General features: G+C 46.5%; 1 protein-coding gene across 1 annotated transcript; it reads right to left on the bottom strand.

The window, feature by feature from the left end:
• Positions 1–17814: 17814 nt before the first annotated feature.
• Positions 17815–24266, bottom strand: LOC129381996 (uncharacterized). Its single transcript, XM_055065319.1, has 2 exons — positions 24164–24266; positions 17815–19569 (listed from the first exon to the last, which is right to left on the bottom strand). The coding sequence occupies exons 1-2, from the start codon at positions 24204–24206 to the stop codon at positions 17837–17839; spliced, it is 1776 nt and encodes a 591-aa protein (XP_054921294.1). The 5' UTR covers positions 24207–24266; the 3' UTR covers positions 17815–17836.
• Between the last annotated feature and the right edge of the window lie 645 nt (positions 24267–24911).

The following is a 24911-nucleotide window of genomic DNA, read 5'->3' as shown; positions in this document are numbered from 1 at the left end:
CTGTATGCTCAATGGACATTTGAAATTTAGATAGGGAGAACGTTAACTTAAAGACCAGTACTCTGCATTTTCTTCGTGCTTTTCTTCGTGCACCTTTTCGCACTTTTTAAACGCTGGAACATGTTTTCGTTCAATGGGCATCGTTATGTTTCGTCACAGTTACGTCGACATTTTGTATTTTCTTTGTATAAACCAATCATGTGCCCGCTTTCTGTAGTCTCGACACGAGGCTCTCTTTTTAAGAAGTATACAAACAATTAAAATGAAATCTTCGGTTATTACTCGGAGTTGGTCAGTTGAGCCATTCTTGACGAGCTGTGGGTTCCTCTTACACTTAGGCCTAAATTAAAGTACAAATAACGAACGCTCCCGGACGTCTATGGGCCCAACCACATTTAAATAGATCCAATAAAGTTTTATCCATCCATCCATCCTGGCTGATAGAAGTCTTTTTGCTGTACATTCATATTGTCTAACTCAAGCCATAATTCGGGAATTAATTCTCATGCTTTGGACCAAAGATGAAGTAAAGAAAGTGCTTTAATTAGATTCTACCATGCTTGTAGCTGGGGAATGGTTTTTCAGGCATGAACCGTCTATCCTCTTTTAGGAAACGCTTGCCTAAATGCTGCGTAACCTTTTTCATTGAGCTACGCGTGTTAAGCCCAATGTGGCTTCGTAATACGTTATGCTTTGTGCTCACAAATTTTGTCACATTAAGCTTTTCCTTTCGTTTGTGTTTTCCTTATTCAGCGCTTGACATCGTCCATGTGTCATTACGCATCTTGGGATAAAAGTGGTCCAGACTTTTGTTGTGTTCAGTCTGTCGTCAATTTCATTTTTATTAAAACGCTGAGAAGCGAATGTACGCGAGATGGATGCCAACATTTCACATGAAAAACACTTAATATGTTATTTGAACGAAAGCACGTGGTCCGAACCGATCGCTGTAGGGTCCCTTTGCTTTTGCTAGTTTGTACAGCTTTACATCCTTCGTCAGTTGAAATGTAGCACTTTATTTCTAAAACACCTTCTCCTGCTGGTGTTCCTCCCAAACCGCTGTTCAATCCGCTGTATCTAGCCCTTCACAATTCACCGAGTCCACCATAGGAGCTTCTGCCAGACCTACTTGCTTGTGATGGTCCAGAGCCACCCAAAGGTGTTCCCCAAGTGAATTGGCATTTTCGTGGGGAACTCCAATACCAGAAAGTGCTGCCATCTCCTCGTTGCCCTCCACTGCCGTGTCTACCGCCAAATGAGGGACCTCCAATGAAGCCACCGAGGTATCTACGTCGCCTGAGGTATTCCATAAGTGTGCCTCTGGCACCACTTTTCTATACTTCCTGTAAAGGTGCTGTAATCGTCTTTGCGAGAGGCCAGTGACACTTCTCAGCCAACCTTGGCTGGAACCCCAGAAACCCCCCAGTCCACCGAATTCACTTCCAAAGCTGCCTAGTTGAACAGGTGAGCCTTGACGGCCGCCTAGGCCAGAAAGGAGCCACGTATATCCGCGCCCTTGATTGTTCCTTCCTGAGAGACCACTGCTGCTACCGAAACTGCTACCTTGGCTGCTAGGACTCCATCGGTTATCGCGACCAGAGCTGCTCGACCAGCTCTGAGTGAAGCTTCCCAATCTCCCAAGTCCGCTTCGTCCTCCCAGTCCTCTAACAGTTCCCAGTTAACCAGAAATACCACTTCGACCGCCTCTGAGACTGCCGAGTCGCCCAGTGAGGCCGCTACTTCCGAACAGACGACTTAGCAAGTTAGAAAGGCAGCTTTGTCCAGACTGACTAAAACTGGCGCCAAATCCGCCTCGTCCACCGCTGCTTCTATCCAGGCCGCGTTGGCTGCCGTAGTTTCAGCTTCCACTAGATCCGAAACAGCCACTTCGGCTGCCCCAACCAAATAGTCCGCTACCGATGCCTACCGAACTGCCTTGACCGGAAAGGCCATAGTTATCACTTTCTCCTGCTTTGCCTAACATTTCACCCTCTCCTCCACTTCCACCAAGTTCTCCTTGCTGTCCGCGCAGCCCACCTATTCCGATTCGGCCGCCTTAGACCGACAATCCGCCTAGTCCTCCAAATCCGCTGAAACGTCCTTGTTGACCGTTTGTGCTGCCGGACCGGCTTTGGCCACCGCTTGCTAACAGCCTGCCGAATCCTACAAGCCTGCTGAGTCCCCCTTGCGGTTCATTCTGGTTCTCTGAATCGCCTTGTCTGCCTTGGCCCCATCCTTGACCATACCCTCCAGTTGCAATTATTTCGCCAGGCATGCCGTACAAGCCACCCTGTGGACCACTGATTCCTCCCCATGGCCGCGGGAATGCACCACTCCCACTAGGTCCCTGAAATCTCCAAGGCGTGCCCGCAGAAATTAGGCCACTGGGATTACCCCATGCAAACCACGTCAGCGGCGAACCTACTCTGGGTAGACCCCACTGTCCACTCACGCCTTGACTTCCTCCTTGCGCCACAGAAAACAACCTCAGTGCGTAGAGGGGAGTGGTCCAGTATCCGAAGGGGCTACCGCCGTACCCACCATCGATGTTGCCTCAAGAGCTACCGCTTCCGCTTGACAACATGAGGGGCCTAATTAACCTCCTCCAAATTGAGAATGGGCTTCTTGCGTATAGTCCGCAATAACTATCACCCCAGGAACCGCTGTGTCCAGCAAATCCGCTCAGTCCACTTCCGCTGCCGTATCCACCGCCGAAGCCGCTTCAACTGCTGAGTGAGCTTCCTCCCAATTCTCCTCGCAAAGATCCACTCCCGAATCCATTTCCAAGGCTTGAAAATAAGTGACCTCCGATGACCTGGCGACCTAAAAATGAGGTTTTGCAATTTCAAAACACGTCATTTAAGCAATTCTAATTTTCGAGCAGGTGAGGCGCCTTTTTTTTTCTAGAAAATACAAGTGGGAGACACGTTTCGAAATGCAAACTCCATTTTCTTCCTTGTTTTGGTTAAAAGATGGCGACTAAGGAGACAGTGCACTTGTTCTCGGTAAGAAGGCTTTAGCTACATCGTTAAGAACGGCCAGCTGCAGTGCTAGTTTGCCAACCTCTAACCTCTTGCCGCCGCCAACCTCTAGCCTCGTCGCCGTTGCGAGTGAAGGAGTTCGACGAAGCGAGCTTTGTGCGCAACACAACAACGCGGACCGGATCTGCTACGGGTGGGGGAGTTGCCGCGGGAAAGCCGACGAAGGCTCCTTCCCATGCGCTTTTCGAGACGCCAGACAATGTACCGCGGTGGAGGCCCCTGTGCGAGGTCCGCTCTGGAATTTAGAGGCGACGGCCGTTCTCCAAAGGTCGTCGGCCCTCGAGATAGCACCGAAACCTGTGCGGCACTGAAACTTGTGCAACACGTGAATGTGAGCCGGCCTCCTGCAAAACGGCGGGTCATCTTCAATGACGTCGAACTATGACGTCGAGTGGAGTGCTTATAAACAGCGATTGTCGGTTGCTAGACCGTGCTCGTTGTCGTGCTCGAAATGTACTAGGGAGCTGTGTGGTCGTTGTCGTGCTCGAAATGTACTCGTGAGCTGTGTGCTCGTAAGCTGTTTGCTGTCTGTTACTCTTGCGGGGTCCATTTGGGAGTCGCGCTAGACTGTCGATGTATCTCATGTTCAACTGAAAATAACATCTAAATAAATCCTGCTCGCCTAGTCCTGTCGCCCCAAGGTCCTCCCTACGACTACGACGGCTCCAAATCCCAATATCTGGTTGACAGCGGTGGGATCGGCCTACGGCTCGTAAATCGGCCTACGACTCGGAGACAGCAGCAGCAGCTGACGGACGTTGGCACATGGTGACCGACTGGTATCCTCATCAAGTTGGAGACGACTTGGCATTGACCACCTCTTGCAACTGACTGTATACGGCGGAGAAGGACTGGTGATATAGTGCTGCTTCAGTGGGTAAGCGTTTGGTTTTGGATGTAAAATTTACCAGGCTTCAATTTCTCTATGCTTTTGGATTTGATTCGCGGGGGATCTTTTACTTGCATTTTGATTTGCGTGGGTATCGCAGCAAGTATTGTGTGACTGCAGAGCCAAAGCTTAATAGACCTCAGACTCTGCCCAGGCGGCGCTGCGGAAAAACCCGCCACCAGCGCCCCCATCGCAGCCTTGGCGCTAACTGAGTAGTGCAAGGAGAGCTGTCCGCAAGCGAAGGTGCATAGGCCACAATGGACCCTTCTCTTTCGTTTGTGTTGAGGCCCGGTTTCCTAAAAATCAAGGACCTGGAAAGCTTCTTCTGCCCATCCACGCTTCGGAAAGGAAGCTCAGCAGGGCGAAGTGCGTGTACAATATAAAATAAAGTCTCAAGTGTTATTTCGGCGTGCTGCAACTCGCAAATACAGAGAGCATCAGGTTTGTCTGTATATCAGCATAAAAATCTAAGCATTTCAAATTGGTTCACATTGAATACTTGAAAAACACAGTCGAGCAGGCTCAGCACATTGCGAAGCGTGCTTGCTGTATCGGCGCAGGACTTACAAAATACCGAAAGTGGAAATGAGCTCGCGATACAACGATGCTCTAGAACAGGATTTTGAATTCATAAACGAACCAAAATGCTTGGTTAAGCTGACCTGCCAATTCTCTCCGTTGCACTTGTTGAGTCAAGCGGAGGCGGACGTCTGTTAAAAGGTGGAGATATCGATGGCACATAAGCAGGATGGTTCACAACGTTGTTGTTTCTGTTACTAACGAAGTGCATGGCGGCTGCAGATTCTTGAGTTTTCGCTTGGCTACCATTGTCCTCCGTCAGGGCTACGCAACACAATTACAGAAGAAAAAAATTGTCGCACTTTCTCATGCGAACCGCTGTGTTGTGGGGAATGCAAGTAATCCGATTACCCAACAGGTTGAACGGCCCGTATCCAGCGCTCTCGCCATTCCCCTTAATACGATCGCGATAGAAATCGGTAAAACTGAACGTTGTTATTCCGTCCTTCACGTTCATGGCAATTTACAACACAACAGTAACGTATATTGCGGCCTTTCTTCGTAGCGCGCGGAGCTATGGCGGTTGCCTTCGTTTCCGCCATCAGTCTGAAGAGTGAGCCAGCAAGCGCTTTATGGCAGTTCAGCGGCGCGTCCGACTAGCGTAGAAATTCATAGCTGTCTGTCTGGGTGTTAAATGCGCAAAACACTCGCAATATGGACCAAAATCTAGTTAAATCGTTGTTTCGCAGTCGCTAGCTGCATAGGCAACTTAGCAAGGGAGTCGGGCTTCGCACTACTCAATTACTGCCTCTTCGCAACGGCAGGTGGCGCTACGCGTCTTGCAAAACTCCAGAGTCTGACGTCCATGTAGCGACCATGGTCCTGCTGTGTTTGACGAGAGCTGACCTGTTGTGGTTGTGTGAGGAGATCCAGGTAGACGTAGAGAGGGACTTGAAGGAATCAGAGGTTCGTAAAATTATTCTGGAAAGTGACAATGATTTGAAATTCATAGAACAAATTGGCAAACGAATTCTAAGCAAAAGACAGGAAAAGGAATCAATTAAGCAAGAACGCCAAGAGTGCGAGCGAAAACGTCAAGAGCGTGAGCAAAAACGGCAAGAGGTTGAAAAGGAAATGGCAGCAGTGAAGAAACAGATACAGGATTTGCAGCAGTTAAACGCACGAGGAGAACAGCGACTTAAGAAATCTGTAGGCTGGAAGCAGCGAAAGTGGGAAGTAGATAGCAGATTTTGCTCGAAAGCTGAGGAAAGTAGTAGTACCTGTGAGAGTAGCATCACGTTCATAGGTGAAGTCGAAGTGCTAGCAGCTAACGAAGCCTTAGTGGCAGCAGAGGCCGTTAAAGGCCAGAGTGAGAGCGGCGAGGTGCTGTGCCAACAGAGGACTGTAGAGACAGCTAGGCCAGCTGCGAACAAATTGGCACAGTCACCGCGCGTGTGCGTCGCATCTCATGGTAGCGAGGTCATTAGCGAGGTACAGAATACTGCGGACTTGACAGATACGGGCACCCATTTCGAGTCAGATCTGCGTGCCGAAGTGAAGTGCCAGCTGGACGATGCAGTTCAGGGTAATTCTCAGGATTACGAGCTGCGTAGCTCAAGAGAATACAACCGCATTGTTCAGGGATCGGTGCAGCTCTCCGCCAGTCTAGGTAGCCTAGATAGGGGTGATTCAGTTATTAATCATTCGGGCTGTGCGCGTCAGACAGCGATCGAAACCGACGGAATGTGTGCCGATGCACAGCCTGAGCTGGGCAATGCAGTAGAGGGCAGTTCGCAAGTACGCGAGTTGCATAGCTCGAGTAAAGACTGCTGCATTGTTCCAGAGTCGGTTGAGCTGTCTGCCAGTCGAGGCAGAGAGAGTGTTGATTTAAATTAAAATCAATCAAACTGTGTGGGTTAGAGACCGATCCGGGCCGACGAAATGTGTACCGGCCAGCACGAGGCACGCGAAAGCGGCATGAAATAGAGTTCAAGGAAAAAGCGGCGCAGAAAGAAGCGCGCTAAAGATCGGAATGCGGTGGCTAATGTAGCGCAGCCAAAGGCAGCGACAGGCGCCAAAAGCCAAGGCGCGAGGAAAAGAAAGGTGCGTTAGTCGTGGACGATGTTGACGCACCCAACACGTTCCAGCCACCGGTCAAAAGGAGACCGAGAAGCATGTTCTGCGCGGACGCGGACAAAGGGCACGGGGCAGTTAAATTCCTCGTCGTTCCGTAGTTCTTTTCGAAGCTCAGCGTGTAGGGCGAGGGAGCGCAAGGTAGCAAGACGAAACGAGTAGATAGGGAGTAGAGACGCGGTCAATCGAGGTCGTGATGAAAGCGGGGCGCCAGGACGCAAATTGGCAGGGGACTGTAACGTTTTGGGGGAGCTGATAGTGAGTCAGCCCTTTTGTTGTTCCTCGGTAGCCAGAGTAGCTTTCGGACCGCGACCACCTCGGGTACGGCTCAAAGTATGAGTCAGGCGTAAGCATTCGGAACGGGAGGCCAAGAGAGCTTCCGTAGAAGTAAAACATTCTGTTTTGTTATATTTTTTGAGCATCGGATAATTTTCGCGATTTAAGTTTCTTTCAATATGTAATAGTATGAGCTTTGTTTGTGTTTTTGTTTGAGAAGCTCCGAGAGTTGAAAGACGCGTTTAAAGTAAACATGTAGTTTCGCGAGGTGTTCAATAATGAGTAGATAGGCTCTTTTCTTTGTGTGTGTGAGTAACCTGAGTGTCAAGGTTATCGGTGAGAGGCCTATCGTAACGCGCGTGTGTATTAGTTAACCTTCTGTTTTTTATGCGTTTTTTTTTAATTTTCTAAGGTTAACCGCGTAGGTTTTCAGTGAGTGCCTGATTTATACTGAAAAGAGCTCTTAGTTCCATTAGCGCGTGTGCTGTGCGGACGGAAGGAAGCAGAAGGTTCATGACTGGGTTGCTCATGTGTGTTAAGGGTAGCCGTATTCTGACTTCTCTAGTACGCGTGCGTAGAGCTAGTTATTAGAAGACACATTTGTTTAAAGGTTCCTCTGTGTTGTGCAAGTTACGGAAGTTTGGTTGTTCGTTTAAAGACCGTGTCCTGTAGGGTCTAAAGGAACAAATGTGAGTAAGCGTGATAAAAACTTTGGGTATGACGCAAGCATGTGTTCGGAATAGGGACCACAAAGCTAGCGCGATTGTATTTACGTACCTGTGGAGTTGGCCAGACTGTTCAGTGGCAGCAGTACATGAGATAAGTACGCCACTGTGATAGGATAAGAACAGGCTGTTCGCGAAGTTAGGCTGCTTAAGTTATGTTTGGGTATTGGTGTTTGAGAGCCTTAGGTTTAATTACCCGCCATGGTTGCTCAATGGCTATGGTGTTGGGCTGCTGAGCACGAGGTCGCGGGATCGAATCCCGGCCACGGCGGCCGCATTTCGATGGGGGCGAAATGCGAAAACACCCGTGTACTTAGATTTAGGTGCACGTTAAAGATCCCCAGGTGGTCCAAATTTCCGGAATCCCCCACTACGGCGTGCCTCATAATCAGAAAGTGGTTTTGGCACGTAAAACCCCATAATTTTTTTTCGGTTTAATTCTGCGTAAACCTTTACTCTTGTGCAGCGCGACGGTCGGGTTTGGTCGAACTCAAGAGGAACGTGAACGCTCGCTTTGGCGGCACGAAATTTTGGGGCAAAATTCGGGGATTCCCAGTTGAGTGACTTGCACTGAAATTTTGATAGGAAGCCTGGTGGGTTAACAGCTGATTCCGGGCGTTTGCACGCTGAGTGGTATTGTGTTGCCGGGTCGACTCTTCTGTGCCAGTTGTTGTGAGATGGTTGAAGGCATTCCAAGTGCGCAGGGGTTGTAGAGAGCAAAGCCATCGTCTTGCTCGCCAGCCATTCTCTTCCTGCCCAGCGGTTGCCAGCACTGGACAGTCGAGATTTTCCGGGCCATGGAGGCGCTGTTAAGAACGGCCAGCTGCAGTGCAAGTTTGCCAGCCATTTACGCCAGCGGTGGTAACCTTATCTTGGAACGCCGCCGCCAACCCCTAGCCTCGTCGCCGTTGCGAGTGAAGGAGTTCGACGAAGCGGGCTTTGTGCGCAACACAACAACGCGGACCTGATCTGCTACGGGGGGGGGGGAGTTGCCACGGGAAAGCCGACGAAGGCTCCTTCCCATGCGCTTTTCGACACGCCAGACAATGGACCGCGGTGGAGGATGTTGCTGGTTTCATAAATAAACATTGGTTTGTATAGAACACTTGCAAATATAATTTTCAGTAATAAATGTGAGCTTGCGGCGCAGACGGCTACTGGGAGTTGTAATTTTATTCGTGTTGTTTTCTTATTTAGCCGCTGGTGGTGTGCCATACGTTATACAAACAACTTGCATCGCTTTGTTTACGTTTTGTACTTGTTCGCGCGGCGAAACCGAAACTATGTCGTCGCACATGGACAGGCGGCTGGGTCCTCATGTTTCAGCGAGGCAGAGCGAAATACTCGTTTCATTTGTCGAGGAGCACCCCTACCTACCACATGCGTCGTGTGTGTTGGGCCAGCAGCTGACGGCGGCTTTCTGTTGCGCCGTGGATGGGAATCTAACCCATCCTTTTTCGTTGCTCACAACCGTAATGGCCTTGGCGACGGCTGTAATGATCCGGCTGACCGAAGGCTGCGACAGTGCAATCGCTTCTTCATTCCCGACGCACTGTTGAAAGCTCCCGGTGGCAAAAAACCGTAGCACGCACAGCACTTTCATCGTAGTGTCGACACCACGAAATCTTTGAAGTCCGAGATGTTCTCCAGCTCATCGCAAAGACGTCGCACTATGTCTTTGGAGAGCCTAAAAGGCCTTCGAAACTCTTCTTCGGCCATGCCGAACGCGTCGCATCGTTGTCTTTCGGCGCTCGCCAGCAACACAACCAACGGAGCCGCCATTGCCGTCTCTGCATCGTCTCGCCTAGGTGCCGGCTCGTCAGCTGGCGCGAGACTAGCCGGCAGCCACGGTTGCCCTAGCAACCCTCGACATAATGCTCGCCACCGCGCGCGACCCTCGGGCGAACCACTTCTCCGCGGTTCCTCTCGTAGCAGGGAACCGGTTCTTTTCCAGATGATTGACAGCCTGTGTGACGTCAACAAAATTTGTCGTCCCGCCCACCAGGGATGACGACAACGAAGCGCCGACCAATGGCAACAGCCAGACCGAACCGGTTCCAAAGCGAACCGCTACAGAATACGGCCCCAGATGAGCTGGCACGGCGCGCGATGTATGAACGGGTGACAAGTCATGTTGAAGCCAGTAGTAGCCGGCTCGAAAAGCATCGTCTGGAACACTGGGAAGCCGGGCTTGATTCATTTGTTTTCTATGCAGGCTTCACTGCACATTCGTCCTTCAATCTTGCGCAAAGATTCTAAGCCATCCTAAACCCCGGACATTCACGCACTTGCGCCCACTGGCCCTCACTTGATGAATGTAGAGGCGGTCGTACCTAAAATAAAAAAAATCAAAGCGATTACTTAGTGAAAACATTGCGGCGTTTTCCCAACGTATGTTTGTGTGCATGGTATCCGAAAGAGGAATAACTATAAAAATAAAGTAAGGATTAGAAGAAAATGGTAGGCAACCCTAATATTTGAGTTAGGTGCCTCTTAATGGCACTCGCACCCTGGCGTTGGTGTCTTTCTAAGGTAAGCGAGCGAACGTCTTTCTCCTGTCACGCGGGATGGCGAGGAGGGATGGCGAGGAGGAAGCACAGCGCACGCGACCTAGCGCCACCTGATGGGACGTAGCCCCCTAGCGAGCGGAGCGCGAAGCGCTCCGCACTGACGAAACGCTCCGCTGCAGACGTCAGAGCGTGTAACGGACGCGCGCGCGCAGCTTACGAGCGAGCGAGCGAGCAGGCGAGTGCCGCAAGGGAAGCGAGAGAGGAGTGAGTGGCGTCACATCCGATCCGATAGGCAGATGTACAGTCTATGCCAGGCAGGAGTTTTCCATTAATTAGTCGGTTAGATATCATGCCACCTTCTTGTGTGTGACGCGATTGGTGAGGTCACTACTTCCGCTTTCTACTTCCGCGTTTCCAGGAATTTCACCAATGGCGACCTCACGTGGATGGTCTATAAAGTCTAAGGTTTTGTGCCTTGGTGTGTGGCAATCAATGATTTCTAATTAATTTTAATTATTCTGGACACTTCAGTAACTCAACTTCTAACATAACTTATGCTCTGATATCATAGTTATAATGAAACCCATAGATATCGTACTGTGCTGTTTTCCTTTATTTTTATTTCTAATTTATTTTGAATTTATTCCCCCGTCGTCTCAGCAAGTGAATCGCAAGTGCTGCGCAAGAAACAAGAGTGTCACTTTATGCCCGTGCCACTAACAATCGCGCAGAAGTACGCTCAATAAAATATTAGAAGCAGTACGCACCTCATGAGGTCTGATCGGTAGACGTTATTATGCTTTTGGTTCCACTGGGTGCAAAAGGTTGACTCATCAGCAAACACATCCTTTCGCCAGTCACCTGCAGTCCAGTGAAGATGGGCTCGAGAAAAAGGGAGCCTGTTTGCCCTCGCCTCATAGGAAAGAAGTGGCTTCTTGGCAGCACTTCGGTTCATGAAACCTGCTTCGAGAAATTGTTTTCGCACCAGTTCTGCCCTGACGTCAAGGCCCACCGCATCTCTGATCTGACCAGCTGTCATGAAAGGATTAGCGTGAGGAACGGCAAGCAAGGCCGGCTCCTCTTCTTCACTAGTCTTGCGGACACAACTTCTTGCTGCATCACCGACGCGCCCCTCATCTCTGAACCCCAGCGCGATTCGGTTAACAGTGGCTTGCGTTATGTCCAACGCGTTTGCAATGTCTCTCTGAGACGCACACTGCAGCGACATATATATTGCAGTCTCTCTGAATTCCATTGACACTCGAGGAGGCTTTTTCACATCCAATGCAAAAGTCACTGCGGACGTGGTCGGTAAAGCCATCATTTATAACCTGATGTTGCGATCATAACGCCTCCTTAAAGTGTCAGCTGGCGCAGGGCAATTATGTTTCTTGCCTAGTCAAAAGCGTGATCTAGTCTCGAAACATATGTGCGCATGTCTCGGCTCCCTCGATGCTTACGCGCTCCTCGTAGCTTGAAGCAGTCGTCTGTAAAAGGCGCCCATAATAAATGAAAAAAAAGAGAAAAATAACGGATAACTGAGGGGGTTATTCCGCCTAGCAGAACAGCACAGCCCTGGACTCTTGCACTGGGTCGCGCACTGCGCGCATGCGCGTACTCTTGACCATTTCGCCGATGCGCTGTGTTGAACGGCGCTGATCGGCTTCTCGGCCGACGCTCGCGCGATATCATTGCAATATTGCAAAAGTGCACTCATATGAAACGCATTGTTATGCCGAACAATAGTTTCCTGTGCGATTTCTTTTTTTGAATAGCAGGAGACTGCCCAGCTACGAAATGAATAGAAGATGGCTGCGAGCCGATGGCTCTGGCTTTGGCTACTCGTAGCAGCCCTGAAGGATGATTTGCGCTTAATAAACAGTTTTGCGTAGCAGTATAACGTAGTCGAGCCCTTTCGGCGCGTACACAGCGTCGCTGTGGCGCATTTTCTGCACTGAGCAGCTGTTTAAGCGACATTTTTCCTCTTCCGTGGCACGACGCGGCGGTTTCCTACCATAAACGGGAAGTTTCGCAAGAAGCGGGCCAGTAGCAGACGCCGGCACCAACTTCCTAATCAGGTCATCCAATTTCACTGGGTAAGTAAGGCCCAACCGAAACCCGCTTCATCTCACCTGTGGTCAGTCATTAAATACGAAAACCCTGTCAAGCAAAGTAACGCTATTCCGTTTGTAAGCAAACAATAGTGACCTCCTACAAACAAGGAAAGCGCCTCATTGGCATCTCCAAATAAGGCTGTGAGTCGCGGTCCGATGCACGCGTCCGCGCTTACGCAAATTTGGAGCCATTGAATTAGAATAAAATAGATTAGAATAGGTTTAAATTAGAGGGCCACTGATTTCTATCTAAGCTAGTGCGGGTAAAAAAAATGAGATTCGAGATGGTGTACTTAAGTAGCTAGTCTTGACTCTAGAACTTTGTTCAGTCAAGAATTACGCTAGTAATGAATGATTGAAGATGGTTCTTTGAAGCTTTCGCAGTTGTAATTTGTACCGTGAAACGTACATAAACAAAAACAATGAGGGTGCAGAGACATATCTGACATTTAGTGCTTTTTCACTTGCGAAAAACTAGGCGTTTACGATAGGTGATATTGCTGTATAGATGTTAAGGCAACATAAACTAATTCATTAATCAACTATTTACAACTAATTATCGCAACTAATTAATCTATTCGTCCCTCTAACGAAAATAGCCTGCACCCCGACAGCCCTGTGGTTAACCGTAAAGCTTCGTCGCCTTAATAATAAGTAAAACCGTTTATATCGTAAAACCGATAAAGCCCGCGACTCAGATTCGTGGCACCGTTATAAGACCTGCGATAAACAATATCAGTCACTGCTAAAATGATCTAAACGACATTTCTTTGCCCATGACCTATATTCTATGCTCACTAACAGTCCTCAACGTTTTTGGCGCGTATTAAACCCTAAGAGCTATCCCGATTTAACACTAGTGATATGGTCAACCACTCGGAATGTGCCGATTTATTGAATAGCGCATTTTCATCTGTATTTACACAGGAAGACACCATATCATCACCAACCCTTGACATTCTCATTAACATATCAATGCCAGAAATAATTGTTAGCGAAGCAGGTATTCCTTCTTTACTAAATATACTTAAAGTTTCTTCCGCATCTGATCACAATGGTATTAATAATAAAGTGTTCAAACATTTGTCACCTAGTTTATCACCTATATTGTGTGCACTCTTCTCGCAGTCTTTATCAACTAACACTGTTCCGCACGACTGGAAGGTGGCAAAAGTCATACCCATTTTTAAGTCCGGAGACCAAACTCACCTAGTAAATTACCGCCCCATCTCTTTAACTAGTACTATTTTTAAATTACCTGAACACATCTTGTATACTGAAATCATTAACTACTTAGAAGACCACGAAATTATTGTTGATTACAAAGATGGCTTTCGTCGTGGTTATTGATGCGAAACACAGTTAGCCGGCTTTTTACATGACTTACATTCATACCTAGACCTAGGGTTTCAAGTTGATGCTATCTTCCTGGATTTCTCTAAAGCTTTAGATCACGTTGCTCACCATAGACTAGTACTGAAGCTAATGAACCTTAACATACACCCAACCGTTATTCGTTGGAATAAGGATTTCCTCTCATCCATAGTACAATATACGTCTGTTAACAGCAGTAATTCCTCTTCTACCAAAGTAACCTCCGGTGTTCCGCAGGGCAGCGTCCTTGGCCCTTTACTTTTCTTAATCTATATTAATGACCTGCCAAATTGTGTGTCTTCCCACATCAGACTTTTTGCCGATGACTGCGTGATATATCGATTAATTTCATGCGACAATGACAAAGATATTCTTCAAACCGATCTTAACGCTATTAAGACATGGTGTTCAACATGGCTGATGACTCTTAATACAGATAAAATGAAGTTATTATCGTTTACTAGGCGCCACCACCGTATTCCAAGATCGTATGTAATATATAACAACATTATTGAGCTTACAACTTCATATAAGTACCTTGGTGTTCACTTACAGTCTGATCTAACGTGGCATCATCACATCCGCCTGACGTTGGCATCAGCTAACCGCTCCTAGGGCTCTTCAAACACAACCCTAAGCATGCTCCAGCTAAACTACGCAGACTAGCATACATTACATTAATACGCCCCAAAATCGAGTATGCATCAGCTATCTGGGATCCTTTTCAAACATATGTTACCAAGAAATCGAATCACTGCAAAACCGCGCGGCCAGTTTCATTTCTTTCTGATTATTCACCCTATACTAGCATTTCAGCACTAAAAGCTCGCGTTCAGCTTGACGACTTATCTCATCGCCGCAGAATTGCCCGCCTCTCGCTGCTGCACGAACTTTATCATCATCCGCACCTTCACTGTATCTTCGAACCAGAGACAGCCTTCTTTCCACGCACAGACCATATCTTCAAGATAAACGCATCAGTTGTCGCTCAGCTAACTATGCTAACTCCTTCGTATGCCGAACAATTGTTGCATGGAATAACCTACCATCAGACATTGCTACTGAAACCGATTTCGCGACCTTTCGGAACTTTTAAACAATAGTTACATGTAAATATCCATCATGTACTGTTTCTTCATAGGCTGTTCAGTATATATATTTTGATCATTTGTCTTACCGTTCTGCGTGCACATTGTACAAGTGTATTCACGTCTCGTCAATTTGTTAAGGTGACAACTGACGCAGTGTTGAGCAACACCTCGTTTTACTTCTTTTACGTTGTGCCTATTTAATTCCCGTAATTTGTTTTCTGAGACAGCTTTGTGTTTTGTATCAAAGTTTCACTTGACTAATGTATTTTGTATATTGTTTTACTTGTGTATTTTGCTAGACATCATCATTTTGTATAACATTTTTGTTTTTTTTTTGTGTTTGTAAAATTTTTGTATAAGTTTTGTGTACTTTAGTTGTTTTTTCCGTAACGCGCAAAGCTCGCATTTTTTCATGTATCGTTTCCCCCTATGTAATACCCCTTTTCGGGCCTTTAGGGGTATTATGAAATAAATAAAACAATAAAAGGATTATAAAGTATCATTTTTATTGGCATACGAGTCGAGGCAAAATATGATAAACAAAACTAGTTTCAGCAGCGTCATTTGTAATCTCGTCGGTGTTTTATTCGGAGGTAAATAACATGCATACCTAAAATCTTGTACGCGATGACAAGATTCAGCAGGCTGCCATTATTTGTATAGAATTGCTTCCGAGGCCGGCTCTGTGTCTCATACAGTTTGTCTGCTACTAGCTGCTGCAACCTACTTCACGTGGGCTTCGGATCCCCCTGTTTCCGACGGTGATTACGTGATCTCACCTTCGCTGAACGCTCTATGACGCGGTCTGTGGATCTTCCTCACTCCGCCTTGATTGTTCCTGCTAATTGCGCGTCTTACTCTATTTAGATTTTTCTTTTTGGATGGCCACCGAATTCACACTGGGCACTGGGCATCACACTAGGCAGTTTGTCACCTTTAGGCGTACTCAACTCCTTAGCCATGTCTATGAAAGCACCACAGACCTCTTCTGAAGCTCCGACACTAGCAGCACACTTCTGACCCTATTCATGGCATGATTACACCTCACGATTCCCCTGCTCTGTCTGATGACCTTCGTCGCTTGTTTGTGTGTTCCCGCGACCTTTTCGGCTTTGCTTCGCCTCATCTTGGTCAGCCTTCTGCCGTAAGCCATCGCCTTGGTACTGAATGAGAGCCATCTGGTCCTGTATGAGATTAACGACCGATATGTCAAGGGAATGAGATACTGGACCCATCCATATGCGTCCTTAGCGAGGGTCATTGAAAAACACCGCCTCATCAAAAAACAGGTCTAGAAAATGATGGCACAGTTAGATTTTGACGTAATTAGATCCAATCTTCCTATTCCTTTTTTGCATAAATAAATCTCCTACCTCTTTTATTGGCCTCGAAATTCGGCTAGTTATTTGGAAATATTCAAATAAATATAAAAAAAGCTATGCAGATTTCACGCACCTCATAGATTGACGTTACGCGAAGCATTTTGCTTTGAGCTGGCCAGCCCGAATGATCTGGAATCCTTGATTGTTGCCGCGTAGACCAACGTCTTGCATGAAACAAGCAACTGTGTGCGTGACGCGAGTGTGTGTTTGAAGACAGAATCAAGACGATAACTGCACAACGACAATGTTGTTTTATTACGATAACAATCATAAGGACACTGGAATCCCATTTTTGCCGTCGAAATCGCCGTGAAAGCGAGGAGGAAGCTCGCCATTTTCCGTCGCGTGCAAGGAACCGGCGGAAGGGTAGGGGGCGGGTGTTGTATTTCAACAGCAACTGCGTATGGCGCTTTGTCGCCCGGTATTTATATTGAAAGAGATCTGATTTTTGGGTCATAGCCTCGGTGAGCCGACAGCTGGTAGCTTTGCGTGTGCTGTGTTCTCGCCTCTCTGTTTACGTTGCAGTGATACGCAGCACATAGTTCATTTCGCTCGTTGCTGCTACCGCGCTTCCTCAGGCCAGTGTTTTGACAGCAAGTGTCCGTGTTCGTCGAGTGTAATGTTCCATGTGGGCCTGTGATCGCTGACACCATGCTCGTTAATTTCGTTAGTAAGGGAGTGTTTACAAGTTCATACGGCCCATAAAACTACTATCCTCAATGATTATGTATGTCTACTAATTTGCTACCGCAATCCATGCTTCGCCTTTCGGGCGACACTGCGGCTACGAGAAAGACCCGTTACCGAGTTCTCAGTTTTCGCCTGGCCTATGCCAAAGACAGTACAATATCCTACAGCTTCTTTGTAGCACTCTCTTTTGCGAGGAACGGGTAGGAAATGTGGGCCTATCCTAACAGCACAGGGCGCGTAGGGGATTGGGTTGCATTTAACGCATTGTCCCAAGATGCAACATACCGCGAAATAAAAATGAGAGAAAAAGGCATTCTCCTACTCGTGACGCACACGACAGTCAGGAGTACATATGGGTGAACGACAACTGGCGCGTGTCTATGTTATGTAGCGCATGCGCCAATGGTCTCACAGAGCTAATTGGCATTGGCACGAGAGAAGCAAGCGTGTGATTTTAGCCTCACGGTTAGAGCATTGGGCTGCCCTATAGCGAGTCTGAGGTGCGATGCCACCAAAGAACAAGAGATTTTTTTTATGGACGGGGCCCGAAACGTTGTGCGATATGAACCAACCTACCCAAAAGTGCCTAGGATTAGCCCAAAACTGCTTTTTTACTTTTTGGAGGTGACGAAATCAGTCATACGTGACAAATGGTCGCTAACAGTCACGTTTAGTCTTAAGTAAAAGTCACAAGAGCTTGTATGAGGTCTGTTTGCTGTACGGTAATCTTCTCGAAAAGAAGCTGCAGTTTCGGAAGTAACAGTTATGCTTGCAACTAGAGACAAAGTAAAGAAGGTGGTGGTGTCATTATACCGTGTTTACAACCTAGGAATGGTCTGGTGGGCTCAAGCCGTCAGTACTCACTTTTGACGAAAATATTTCCTGAAGTGTGCATATTAGTTGTTACTGAACTGTGCGCGTTAAACCACGTCTGGCTTCTTCATATCTTACATATATGCTTTACAAAAGGTATCGCACACCTGCTTTTTGCATATGCTTGTATTTTTATGTCTGTTACCACACACTGGTGATGAACTTTCCTTTTGTTACTTTTTAGAGGTTCACATCAGTTGTGTATTGAAACAAAGAACTTTATTTCAAAAGCACCTTCTGCTGCTGCTGTCCCTCGTCTTCCTGCTGCTGCCTGCCGCTGCCAGCACCTGAACTCCAGCTGTAACTGCCGCCAAAACTTCCTCCCAAACCGCTGCTCGAACCGCCATATCCACCGCTTGACAATCCACTGAGTCCACCAAAAGAGCTTCCGCCAGAGCTACTTCCTTGTGATGGTGCAGAGCCACCCAGAGGTGTTCCCCAAGTGTATCGGTATGTGGGTGTGGAACTCCAATACCAGAAACTGCTGCCATCTCCCCGTCGCCCTCCACTTCCTTGTCTACCGCCAAATGAGGGACCTCCAATGAAGCCACCGAGGTATCCACGTCGCCTGAGGTATTCTATAAATGTGCATCTGATACCGCTTTTTCTATACTTTCTGTAAAGACGCAGCAATTGTCTTTGCGAGAGGCCAGTGGCACGGCTCAGCCAGCCTTGGCTGGAACCGCCGGAAACGCCCAGTCCACCGAATCCACTTCCGACGCTGCCTAGTTGACCAGCTGAGCCTTGACGAGCACCTAGGCCAGAAAAGAGCCACGTATATCCACTCCCTTGATTGTTCCTTCCTGAGAGACCACTGCTGCTACCGAAACTGCTACCTTGGCTACTTGGATCCCAGCCGTTATTGCTACCGAAACTGCTCAACGAAGTCTGACCAAAACTTCCCAATCCGCCAAATCCTCGTCCACCGCTGCTTCCACCCACGCCGCGTCGGCTGCCGTAGTTTCCGCTTCCACTAGATCCGAAATCTCCACCTTGGCTGCCCCAGCCAAATAGTCCACTACCGACGCCTGCCGAATTGCCTTGACTGGAAAGGCCATCGTAATCGCTTTCTGCGACATCGCCTGACATTCCGTCCAGTCCTCCAATCCCACCAAGTTCTCCTTGCTGTCCGCGCAGCCCACCCATTCCGCTTTCGCCGCCATAGACCGACAGTCCGCCTAGTCCTCCAAATCCGCTGAAACCTCCTTGCTGACCGTTCGGGCTGCCGGACCTGCTTTGGCCACCGCTTCCGAACAGCCTGCCGAATCCTCCAAGTCCACTGAGTCCCCCTTGCGGTTCATTCTGGTTCTCTTTATCGCCTTGTCCCCCTTGGCCCCATTGTTGACCATACCCTCCGGTTCCAATTATTCCACCAGGCATGCCGTACAAGCCACCCTGTGGACCACTGATTCCTCCCCATGGCCGCGGGAATGCACCACTCCCCCTAGGTCCCTGAAATCCCCAAGGCGTGCCCGCAGAAATTAGACCACTGGGATTACCCCACGTTAACCACGTCAGTGGCGAACCTACTCTGGGGAGATCCCACTGTCCACTCACGCCTTGACTTCCTCCGCGCGGCACAGAAAACAACCTCAGTACGTAGACTGGAGTACTCCAGTATGAGAAGGGGCTGCTTCCGTACCCATCGTAGATGTTGCCCCAGGAGCCACCGCTTCCGCTTGACAACATAAGGGGCGCAGTCAACCTCCTCCACATTGAGAATGGGCTGCTTCCATATAGTCCACCGTAACTGTTGCCCCAGAGACCACCGTTTCCAGCAAATCCGCTTAGTCCACTTCCGCTGCCAAATCCACTGCCATATCCGCTGCCGTATCCACCGCCGAAGCCGCTTCCACTGCGGAGTGAGCTTCCTCCAAATGCTCCTCCCAACGATCCGCTACCGAAACCATTCCCAAAGCTTGAAAACAGCTGGCCCCCGATGACCTGGCGACCTGAAAATGATGTTTGGAATTGCGAATGTAGTCATTTAGGCAATTTTAATTTTCAAGGTGGTAAGGCGTTTGTTTCTTTTTTTCTAGAAAAAAAGTGGGAGATAGGATGAGAAACCGCAAACCCACTTTTTTTTTCCTTTTGGTAGGATAGATGCCGACTAAAAGATCACTGTACTCATTCTGGGTGAGAAGACTTTATTTTTTAATTTGCTTTGTAAATATTGTCAATTCATTTTGTGATTTTTACAGGAGTGGGCATAAAAAGAGGTGGTACACTCATTAGTTTCATTGGCTTCAGTTTTGAAGCTCTAACAACAGTAGGCTGATACAAATTTATTTATGCGCAATATACGGAAGCATTGGGTATTTGGTTTAACATACCTCATGAGGTGTCCGTTGCAGAGAAACGCAACCTTCACGTGCACATAAATACTTCAGTTTAAGTAATGCTATCGTATGGTTGTCCCAGCTATGAAGCATCGCATGTTTTTTTAAGAAAGAGCAGGTTATTCGATTCTACGAAAGCGAAGTGCGTATTATTAAGTGTATTTATAGCATCTGCTATTAATATTTTGTAGGTGCCATTGAATTAAATAATTACCCGCAATGAGATAATTCTTTTATTACTGCCCTTAATGTCATGCTTTCAATGAAGAAGTAACAAAAGAATGAAAGAAGGCTATAGTGGGCTTGTAATTAGGTAGGTACTTTTATGTCGTTTATTTTTTTTTCCTGGTGAGAAGGAAAACGCGAGAAAAATGTTAAAAAAATGTCACGTGACTAATCGTGCGCGCGCTTCAAAAAGCAGCGCCCTCAAACAAGCTCGACACGAGTTAGTTAGCGCACTCTTTCCACGACGCCATAACCAGTCATGACCAGCCTTTTTGTGTCAACGCCAACGTGCCGTCCTGTCGCGGCAGAAGCGCGCCAGATAAAGCGCCAGGAACTTCTACAGAGCTTGTGCGAGGGCGATGCTTATTGGTGCGGGTGGATTGTTAACGGGTGATATTTTCATTTCTCGCCGGCTTTCTTGAATATAAACGCGTAAAATGTACCTGGCTGAAAACATGCCACTTCTAGGTTTCATTCAATTTTCTACAAGTTCCTCACTGACAACAGGGTATTCAGAGCGGTAATGAAGAAATATAGTTATTATGAAATATTTAATGGAATGGCATCACCAACTATATTACTGGTGGCTACTCTAATTGACTGTGAACAATATTAACTTTGTTTTATGCGAGTAGCATGGTCTTTCTAATTAAAAAAGGTAATGCATAATGGCTCACCCTGTATATATTGAAATAAATACACTTGGCGCAACAGGTATAATGCATAAATGAAAGGCATGTACTAGGAATTGCAGCACGTGCCTAACAATCATATTATTTTGTCAGAGAAAAGCCAGTATTATTTTTGTCTCCAGTCGTGCAAACAAGAAATGAGTAAAATGTTACCTGCCCTCACAGTTTTCAACAAAAATATCCATTCCAATTACACCACCTGTAACTTGTGTTTGTAGTCGAATAGCCTTCTAACGTCAGGTAGCTTTTGTGGGAGCAGGTCAGTAATAACGTAATAGTGATTGTTATTGTTAGTGTCTTTGTTACTGAAATAAATTGATTGATTGATTGATTGATTGATTGATTGATTGATTGATTAATTGATTGATTGATTGATTGATTGATTGATTGATTGATTGATTGATTGATTGATTGATTGATTGATTGATTGATTGATGCTGTCGATTCTGCAAAACCATACGAAATATTCAGTATTCTCAGTAAGGTAGATTTTATATGAAAGAATGGGAATTGCACCATCATCAACGCGTTTATATACTCGGTCGCATCTTCGCACTTGTAGTTCACTTTGCGAATGTTTTATTATATCGGTTACTGGTCGAATAGGCTGTGCTTTTCGATCTATATTCCATTGAAAAACAGAGTGCACGAAGCTATTCAGTGTACGCTTCTGTTGCAATTTGAGGGATAACTATTGTTATTGCAGCCTACAGCAAAACAGAAAAAAGTTCAAGAAATAGGAGAATATGTTCAATGATTGTGATTTAGGAGCGGCACGGTTGCGGTGGCTAAGTACAGGGTTCTTAGCGAACAGATCAAGCAACTACATTCTGCACAACTTCCCGCCATTCTGAAGTGATGCATTGTGGTCGCTGTCTGAATTAGTAAAAATACTATGTGTTCGAATTGTAACTGCAAATAGAGACTTAGAAGAAAATACAAAATAGAAGAAAATAAAGACTTAGAGTTACACTTGTGAAGGACATCGCAGTTTACTTAGTGATATATGATAGCGCAACACCTGTAGTTCTTTATAGGTCAGTAAAGTTCACCCAAAGGGTGCGTATACAAGAACAATCCTCCGACACAATAGGAGCTATATACAATCATCACCTAACATCATACTCTCATGCTAACTCATTCGTTCCTCGCGCGGTCATTCAGTTGAAAAATTTGCCATCGCACATCGCCACAGAAACTGACACAAAGAAAATTCCAAGATTTACTTCGCTGTGATGGAAATGTGTAATAATAATATGTTCATTGTTCTTCCGTTCCTTTCGTATTATTATCTATGTTTTCATCGCTGTTTTTTAGTATTGCTCTGTGTGTTGTTACTTTTTTCTAAAATGTACAGCGTTGTTAATGATTGTATCACGCCCCTCCCCTATGTAATACCCTCCGCATGAGGGCGTTTACGGTTAACATGAATAATGAAAACATTGCACAGACAATCCAGGAAGCCTCCAACGCGATCAGAATAAATGGCTTCGTGTGCCCTTATGACTTGAAGCCGGTGGTGGTTAGTTGCAGCATCAGCTGTATTCAATAAAAATTACGGGGTTTTATGTGCCAAAACCACTTTCTGATTGTGAGCCACGTCGTAGGACTCCTGAAATTTTGACCCCCTGGGGTTCTTTAACGTGCACCTAAATCTGAGTACGCGGGTATTTTCGTACCCACCGAAACGCGGCCGCCGTGGCCGGGTTTCGATCCCGCGACCTCGTGCGTAGCAACCCAACAGCATAGGCTCTAAGCAACCGCGGCGGGTGTTTGTATTGACATCCGCATTGCGGTAAGTAAAACTTCAAACATTAAGACCTGCGTTTGTATGCCACACTTAATTTTCGCATGGCCAGGAATTCGCAATAGCCCAGTCTCTGCAAGCTTTGTATATATTTAGCCGGTTCGTGTTATTGTAGTACTACAGCGAGCTGCTTCGGCGAACATAAGAGTCTACATGCGTCGAGAAGCTTGCTGTTATTTAATTTTATTGTTTTACTGGGTCATCACCTGTCATTTCTTCTTGGTTTAGCAACTGAGGGAGCATCAATTTAAAGAACTTCAAGGCCTGAACGGCTTGTAACGTCTATCGAGATAATTATGTGTTTCGCAACGAAATGCGCTCAATACAAAGTTCTTTCTTTACCGTTATCTTGCAATTTCAAAATCTAGAATGTTGGTCTTGAAAATTGCGCCCAGAGTAGACTCAAAATTACTGTTTTCTAACAGGCGTATACATGGCAGTCGTTGGCCCTTAGGCTAGGGAACTTCTTTTTGTCTCACATAAATAGCTTTTTTGAGTAGTTAGAAATACATACATATACACCAATGGAATTCTATTACAAGCACTTGTTAATAAGTTGCTGCCTTCTAACGCCTCATTATAACGCCATATAAACTCTATATAAGCAATTTTTTTTTAAACTATAAAACGGAAATCTGTTCCCTTGGCTGACGGTTTATTCTCCAGAGTAAGTGGTAATATCTATTGCGTTGTGGTTGGAAGCACAGCGATTTAATCTGATCACAAGAACGAGAAAAGTACTCGAGACCTGCATAGCTTAGCGTTCTGTTTAAATTCGCACTTGGAATTGTTCATGACTCTTATACGCAGTAGCAAAAGCGCAGTTCCAACTCCTTGATAAAATATTGTATGTCACGTTAACATAAGCGGCATTAGGGCTGCGGGAATACGTTGTTACAGAAAGTGGAAAACGCATAGGTGATGCAGTGTTTCCTATGTTCTGTATTTTGTTACGCTCATTCGTCTCCATTTTTTTTAGCGAGACAAATGTCATTTTCTAGCCACATCCTTCCTAAGTTGAACAAGGATACGATGTTTCCATTTCCAAATGAGTCGAGCCCTTATCGGACGCAAATTATAATTTTGAGGGAGCTTTTACGCGCAGCAAGTGCTCAATCGGGCATTGTCCTAAAGAAACATTTTGTTGTCTTGCGTCTTACAAGACAAAGCGTGTTTATTTGGTCGGGTTCCTGTGTTAGAAAACATAGCTCCTCTAAGAAAATTATCTGTTTGCAGTGGATCATTACATCATGCTCAGTACAAACTCAACTGATTTATAGTGGAAGGAGCATCACATAAACCTTGGCTATGTTTTCAGAAAACATTGTGACTATACCATGAGGAGCAATATTTCATGGTTACAAAAAAGAAATCGGGCTTTCTTTTTTCAGAAATTGGCCCAGTCGCATGCATTCACCAAGAATAAAAGAGGTGTAGTGTGGCTAGACGTAATAAGCACGAGCGAAAGTGTCCGCCAACTTACTCAGGAGGCCGACGACCACGGCAGTGAGACTCAGGAACTTCATAGTGCGGCTGCTTCGCTGCACAGATCAGTCTGCCCTGGCTCAAAATCCTCGAGTCTTTTATACTGATTTTTCAAGGCGGTCTCGTGAAGAATTTTGGAAACCCTTTGCATAACATTGTTTTAGCCTCGAGTCTGCGACATTGTCTGATGTTGGAAATAATGTCTGAAAAGATAAAGAAATGAAGAAGCAAAATCCTATCCTTCTCACAAGTTATAAACGAATTGTGTAGATTTAGTTTAGTGGATCAGAGTACTAGTATATGCATATGCCTTGCACATTTTAGGTAGCAGCAAGGAGATTGACATGCCACTTTCGAAGCACAGCTGCGTTCCCCGTGTAGAAAGACGACTCACTTTTTTGTTGCTGTTGTTTCAGCTGGCGATGTGCCTGTCCATCCAGGAAAACGAACAATTGAAGTGGTTACTAGGACTAAGAGGCCACTCTCTGCGGCGTCCTTCCTAGTTTTGAGCAATACCGTCAGCATGCGTGGCCGCCATTTGAGGATTCTCGCTCCACTGTCCACGTTTCTGGCGCACCTGCAATACTTTTTGCTTTCAGCATAAAGCAGTGTTGTCTGGCAACGTTGACACGAATATGACTTGGCACATTGACGGGGATTTCTACACTCACACTGAACCGAAGTGTAATTTGGGCGACACGCCTAAAATCTAGTTGAGTATAACTTCTTGGTCGAGTTGGTGTTTA

Source organism: Dermacentor andersoni, chromosome 10, assembly GCF_023375885.2.
Source record: "Dermacentor andersoni chromosome 10, qqDerAnde1_hic_scaffold, whole genome shotgun sequence".
Lineage (NCBI taxonomy): Eukaryota > Metazoa > Arthropoda > Arachnida > Ixodida > Ixodidae > Dermacentor > Dermacentor andersoni.
This window is presented reverse-complemented; position numbering and strand designations above follow the sequence as displayed.

What these genes read in the sequence shown, in the direction of transcription:
- LOC129381996 (XM_055065319.1), bottom strand. Translation starts at nt 24,206, where the DNA reads ATGAAGTTCCTGAGTCTCACTGCCGTGGTCGTCGGCCTCCTGA. An exon ending in CGTGGTCGTCGGCCTCCTGA is followed by an intron (nt 19,570 to 24,163) that starts GTAAGTTGGCGG and finishes CATCATTTTCAG; the next exon opens with GTCGCCAGGTCATCGGGGGC.